At 38.4% G+C, this 6000-nt stretch overlaps 1 protein-coding gene across 1 annotated transcript in view; it reads right to left on the reverse strand.

Moving 5' to 3' along the window:
- CLVS1 (clavesin 1) overlaps positions 1-6000 on the reverse strand; it is a 193513-nt gene that overhangs the window by 32393 nt on the left and 155120 nt on the right. Inside the window, exon 4 of the mRNA XM_058443674.1 lies at positions 1168-1302. Within this exon, the coding sequence (XP_058299657.1) occupies positions 1168-1302 (135 nt within the window). The remainder of the gene's footprint in view (positions 1-1167; positions 1303-6000) is intronic.

Raw genomic sequence — 6000 nt, forward strand, 5'->3', positions numbered from 1 at the left:
GGAAGAAGTTGAGCCCAACCCTCATGAATGTTACTCCTCCTTTCCCATAGCCAAACATCTATAGGATAGAGCCAGTTTTCCTCTGATTTGGCATGAGTTCTGGCTCGCATCTTCCCAACTAAGTCTCTGCATCAGCCTTCTAGTGGCTTTTAGTCTCCGATGCACAAGCCATTTCCCTGCTAATCCCATGATCCTTATAAAACCCAGATCTTATTATGTCATTTCTCTGCTTAACTATGCATGTTGAGGAAATAAAGATAAAAACAAAATGACATAGCGTTTTCTCATCACAGGATTATCATTAAAATTAAAGTCTGCTCATATCAAGCATTTTTCCAGGGTATGGAGAAGAAAGTTCTCATACACAGCTGGGAGTATCAATTGGTGTCATTTGGAGGTCTTTTAAACAGTGTGAACTAAAACTTTAAAGGCACGTACCCACCAACTACAGGGTTCTGAGTCTACTCAGAGGGACCTTCCTAAGAAAATGAAGGAGGTATACCAAAGACATTTATTGAACCTTATTTAGAAAAGGAAAACCTCAAAAACCCAAATGTAAAGCAATGAGGAAATGGCTAAACTGGTATATCCATGTTCTAAAGTAGCATGCAGTATTAAACACATGGTCTATGAGGGGTCTTCACAAAGTTCATGGAAAATGCATATTATAAAAAATTATACATGGAGTTCAAAAAATTTTTGTACCAAAATAAACTTGTGCTAACTTGTTATAGCATGTCTGAACAGAATCTAGTTTGAGGCACTAAGAAGATAAGACATCAGAAACATTAGGTTTGACAAGAACCTATATCAGAGCAACATGAGTTCTGCTAAAATTGAAGCAAGAACAAACATCAAATTTATGGTGAAGGTTGAGTAAAAACATTGTGACATCACTGATGCTTTACAAAAAGCTAATGGGGACAATACCCCAAAGAAATCAGCAGTTTGCAATTGGATAACTCATTTTAAGAAGGGACAAGACAATGTCGATGGTGAAGCCCTCAGTTGTGGACATCAATTCATGTCAATTTTACATCAATTTGCCAGGAAAAAATTTGTCTTGTTCATGCCCTAATTTATCTTGTTCATGGACCAACCACTAACAGCACAAACAATAGCCGACACCACAGACACCTCAACCGGTTCAGCTTACACAATTCTTACACAACCGTTGTGCTCAAATCAGGAACAGACAAGAGCAGAGCTTTCAATGGAAATTTTAAACATGTGGGATCAAGATTCTGAAGCATTTCTTTGAAGAATTGTAATAGAAGATGAAACGGTTTTACCAGTGCAATCCTGAAATCAAAGCACAGGCAAAGCAATGATTACCAAGAGGTAGCAGCGCTCTAATCAAAGCAAAAGTGGGCCAATCAAGAGCACAGGTCTTGGCAACAGTTTTTTGGGCTGGTCCAAGCATTTTGCTTGTTGACTTTCTGAAGGGCTAAAGAACAACAATATCTGCTTATCATGACAGTGTTTTGAGAAAGTTAGCCAAAGCTTCAGCTGAAAAATTCCTGGGAAATCTTTCCCAGAGAGTCCTTGTGCACCATGACAATGTTCCTGCTCATTTCTCTCATCAAACATGGGCAATTTTATGAGAGTTTCAATAGGAAACTATTAGGCAACTACCTTTCGGTCCTGATTTGGCTCCTTCTGACTTCTTTCTGTTTTCTAATCTTAGTAATATTTCAAGGGCATCCATTTTTATTCATCTCATGTAAAAAAGACCACATTGACATGGCTAAGTTCCTAGGACTCTCAGTTATTTAGGGATAAACTAAATGGTTGGTATTATCACTCACAAAAATGTCTTGAACTTGATGGAACTTAGGCTGAAAATTAAGGTGTTTGTATATATACTTTATATATATACACATATATGAACTGATGTTCTTGAGCCATATGTTTATATTTTGAATTTTTATCTTTTAATCTTATTTTTCCACAAATATTTTCAAGTCTCTTCATATGTCTAAATATACTGACGTGGAAAAACGTTTTATAACAATATGCTATGGGCTGAAGTCTTCCTCATCCCCAAGTTCATATGTTGAAGTACCTCAGAATATGACTATATTTGAATATAGGACTTTTAAAGAAGCAATTAAGGTAAAACGAGGTTCTGTGGGTGGGCCATAATTCAATACAACTGGTGTCCTTATAAGATAAGGAGGTTAGGACAGAGGCAGACACACACAGAAGGAAAACCATGTAAGGACGCATGGAGAAGGCAGCCATGTGCAAGCCAAAGAGAGAGGCCTCAGGAGAAACCAACCTTGCCAACACCTTGATCTTGCCCTACCAACCTCCAGAATTGTAAGAAAATAAATTTCTGTTGTTTAAACCACCCAATCTGTAGTAATTTATTACAGCAGCCCTAGAAATTACACAATATTAGATGTTTTTTATGGGTGTGTATAGATGCATGTGATGTATGGAAAACAGTACTATAAGGGCCCATCTCTACAGTGGTTACCATTAGGGAGGAAATGGGATTGAGACTGAGATTGCAAATAGTGGCTGAAGGGGATTTTAGTCTTAAAAATCAGGTTTCACATCGTATGTTCTCACCGATATGTGAGCTAAGCTATGAGGATGCAAAGGTATAAGAATACAATGGACTTTGGGGACTTGGGGGGAAGAGTAGGAGGGGAGCGAGGGATAAAAGACAACATATATGGTGCAGTGTATACTGCTCGGGTGATGTGTGCACCAGGATCTCACAAATCACCACTAAAGAGCTCACCCATGTAACTGAATGCCACCTGTACCCCAATAATTTATGGAAAAATAAAATAAAATTTTAAAAATCAGGTTTTAATTTTTATAATGAGAAAATACTCACTTATCAATTTTTTAATCCCTCTTTTATGGCACTTCATTGACTATAGTATGCAATGGTCTTCACTACCTGGATCCAACTGTTTTTGGAGCTTTATTTCATGTCCAATCCCATCTCCCACCCTTGCGCGCCTTTTTACCACACCAGATTATTCCATCACTCTAATGCCTACATGCCTCAGTCTGTCCCCTCTGCTTGGATTGCTATATGCCATTTCTTCTCTGGAGGCCTGGAGCTGGTCTCCAGAGCTCAGACTGAATGTCACCTGCTTTATAAATATGCTGCAAAAGTCTTACTTGGAAGATTCCCTGAGGCATACTTCTCTGTTCTTTTGACATCTTATTCTCATTTGTACCTCTTGTCCCTAATCAGGGCTGCAGCCAAGTAAATGCTCAATAAATGGTTCCAAATAAATGAATGATAGGAACACTTTCTAGCAGGTTGTTTTTCCAACTAGTGTATCTCAAAGGTCCAACATTTTATTCTGTGTGAATTAACAAACTCCCTAAAGACCAGGGCTATAAATGTGGCATGAGTGAGGCCCTAACCTTTAACTATTCCTTTGATACAATGGGGACAACTATAGTTCTGGGCCAGCCAAGCCCCATTTGTTTTCAGTTTTAGTGAAATCAGCTGAGAATGCATTGCAATTTATTTTATTCAAGTTGTGTGCCCATAAAGGCCATTAATTAATAATTCACGATAGGTCCAAATAAGAGCAAACACATTCAAAAGCTAGCAGAAGGCAAGAAATAACTAAAATCAGAGCAGAACTGAAGGAAATAGAGACACAAAAAACACTTCAAAAAATTAATGAATCCAGGAGCTGGTTTTTTGAAAAGATCAACAAAATTGATAGACCGCTAGCAAGACTAATAAAGAAGAAAAGAGAGAAGAATCAAATAGATACAATAAAAAATGATAAAGGGGATATCACCACCGATCCCACAGAAATACAATCTACCATCAGAGAATACTACAAACACCTCTACGCAAATAAACCAGAAAATCTAGAAGAAATGGATAAATTCCTCGACAAATACACCCTCCCAAGGCTAGACCAGGAAGAAGTTGAATCTCTGAATAGACCAATAACAGGCTCTGAAATTGTGGCAATAATCAATGGCTTACCAACCAAAAAGAGTCCAGGACCTGATGGATTCACAGCCGAATACTACCAGAGGTACAAGGAGGAACTGGTACCATTCCTTCTGAAATTATCTCAACTGATAGAAAAAGAGGGACTCCTCCCTAACACATTTTATGAGGCCAGCATCATCCTGATACCAAAGCCCGGGAGAGACACCACCAAAAAAGAGAATTTCAGACCAATATCCTTGATGAACATTGATGCAAAAATCTCAATAAAATACTGGCAAACTGAATCCAGCAGCACATCAAAAAGCTTATCCACCATGATCAAGTGGGCTTCATCCCTGGGATGCAAGTCTGGTTCAACATATGCAAATCAATAAATGTAATCCAGCATATAAACAGAACCAAAGACAAAAACCACATGATTATCTCAATAGATGCAGAAAAGGCCTTTGACAAAATTCAACAACCCTTCATGCTGAAAACTCTCAATAAATTAGGTATTGATGGGACGTATCTCAAAATCATAAGAGCTATCTATGACAAACCCACAGCCAATATCATACAGAATGGGCAAAAACTGGAAGCATTCCCTTTGAAAACTGGCACAAGACAGGGATGCCCTCTCTCACCACTCCTATTCAACATAGTGCTGGAAGTTCTGGCCAGGGCAATCAGGCAGGAGAAGGAAATAAAGGGTATTCAAATAGGAAAAGAGGAAGTCAAATTGTCCCTGTTTGCAGATGATATGATTGTATATCTAGAAAACCCCATTGTCTCAGCCCAAAATCTCCTTAAGCTGATTAGCAACTTCAGCAAAGTCTCAGGATACAAAATCAATGTACAAAAATCACAAGCATTCCTGTACACCACTAACAGACAAACAGAGAGCCAAATCATGAGTGAACTCCCATTCACAATTGCTTCAAAGAGAATAAAATACCTAGGAATCCAACTTACAAGGGATGTGAAAGACCTCTTCAAGGAGAACTATAAACCACTGCTCAATGAAATAAAAGAGGATACAAACAAATGGAAGAACATTCCATGCTCATGGGTTGGAAGAATCAATATCGTGAAAATGGCCATACTGCCCAAGGTAATTTATAGATTCAATACCATCCCCATCAAGCTACCAATGACTTTCTTCACAGAATTGGAAAAAACTACTTTAAAGTTCATATTGAGCCAAAAAAGAGCCCGCATTGCCAAGTCAATCCTAAGCCAAAAGAACAAAGCTGGAGGCATCACGCTACCTGACTTCAAACTATACTACAAGGCTACAGTAACCAAAACAGCATGGTACTGGTACCACAACAGAGACATAGATCAATGGATCAGAACAGAGCCCTCAGAAATAATGCTGCATATCTACAACTATCTGATCTTTAACAAAAACCTGACAAAAACAAGCAATGGGAAAAGGATACCCTATTTAATCAATGGTGCTGGGAAAACTGGCTAGCCACATGTAGAAAGCTGAAACTGGATCCCTTCCTTACACCTTATACAAAAATTAATTCAAGATGGGTTAAAGACTTACATGTTAGACCTAAAACCATAAAAACCCTAGAAGAAAACCTAGGCAATACCATTCAGGACATAGGCATGGGCAAGGACTTCATGTCTAAAACACCAAAAGCAATGGCAACAAAAGCCAAAATTGACAAATGGGATCTAATTAAACTAAAGAGCTTCTGCACAGCAAAAGAAACTACCGTCAGAGTGAACAGGCAACCTACAAAATGGGAAAAATTTTCACAGCCTACTCATCTGACAAAGGGCTAATATCCAGAATCTACAATGAACTCAGACAAATTTATAAGAAAAAAACAAACAACCCCATCACAAAGTGGGCGAAGGACATGAACAGACACTTCTCAAAAGAAGATATTTATGCAGTCAAAAAACACACGAAAAAATGCTCATCATCACTGGCCATCAGAGAAATGCAAATCAAAACCACAATGAGATACCATTTCACACCAGTTAGAATGGCCATCATTAAAAAGTCAGGAAACAACAGGTGCTGGAGACAATGTGGAGAAATAGGAACA

The sequence above is a fragment of the Hylobates moloch genome, unplaced genomic scaffold (assembly GCF_009828535.3).
Source record: "Hylobates moloch isolate HMO894 unplaced genomic scaffold, HMol_V3 SCAFFOLD_9, whole genome shotgun sequence".
NCBI lineage: Eukaryota > Metazoa > Chordata > Mammalia > Primates > Hylobatidae > Hylobates > Hylobates moloch.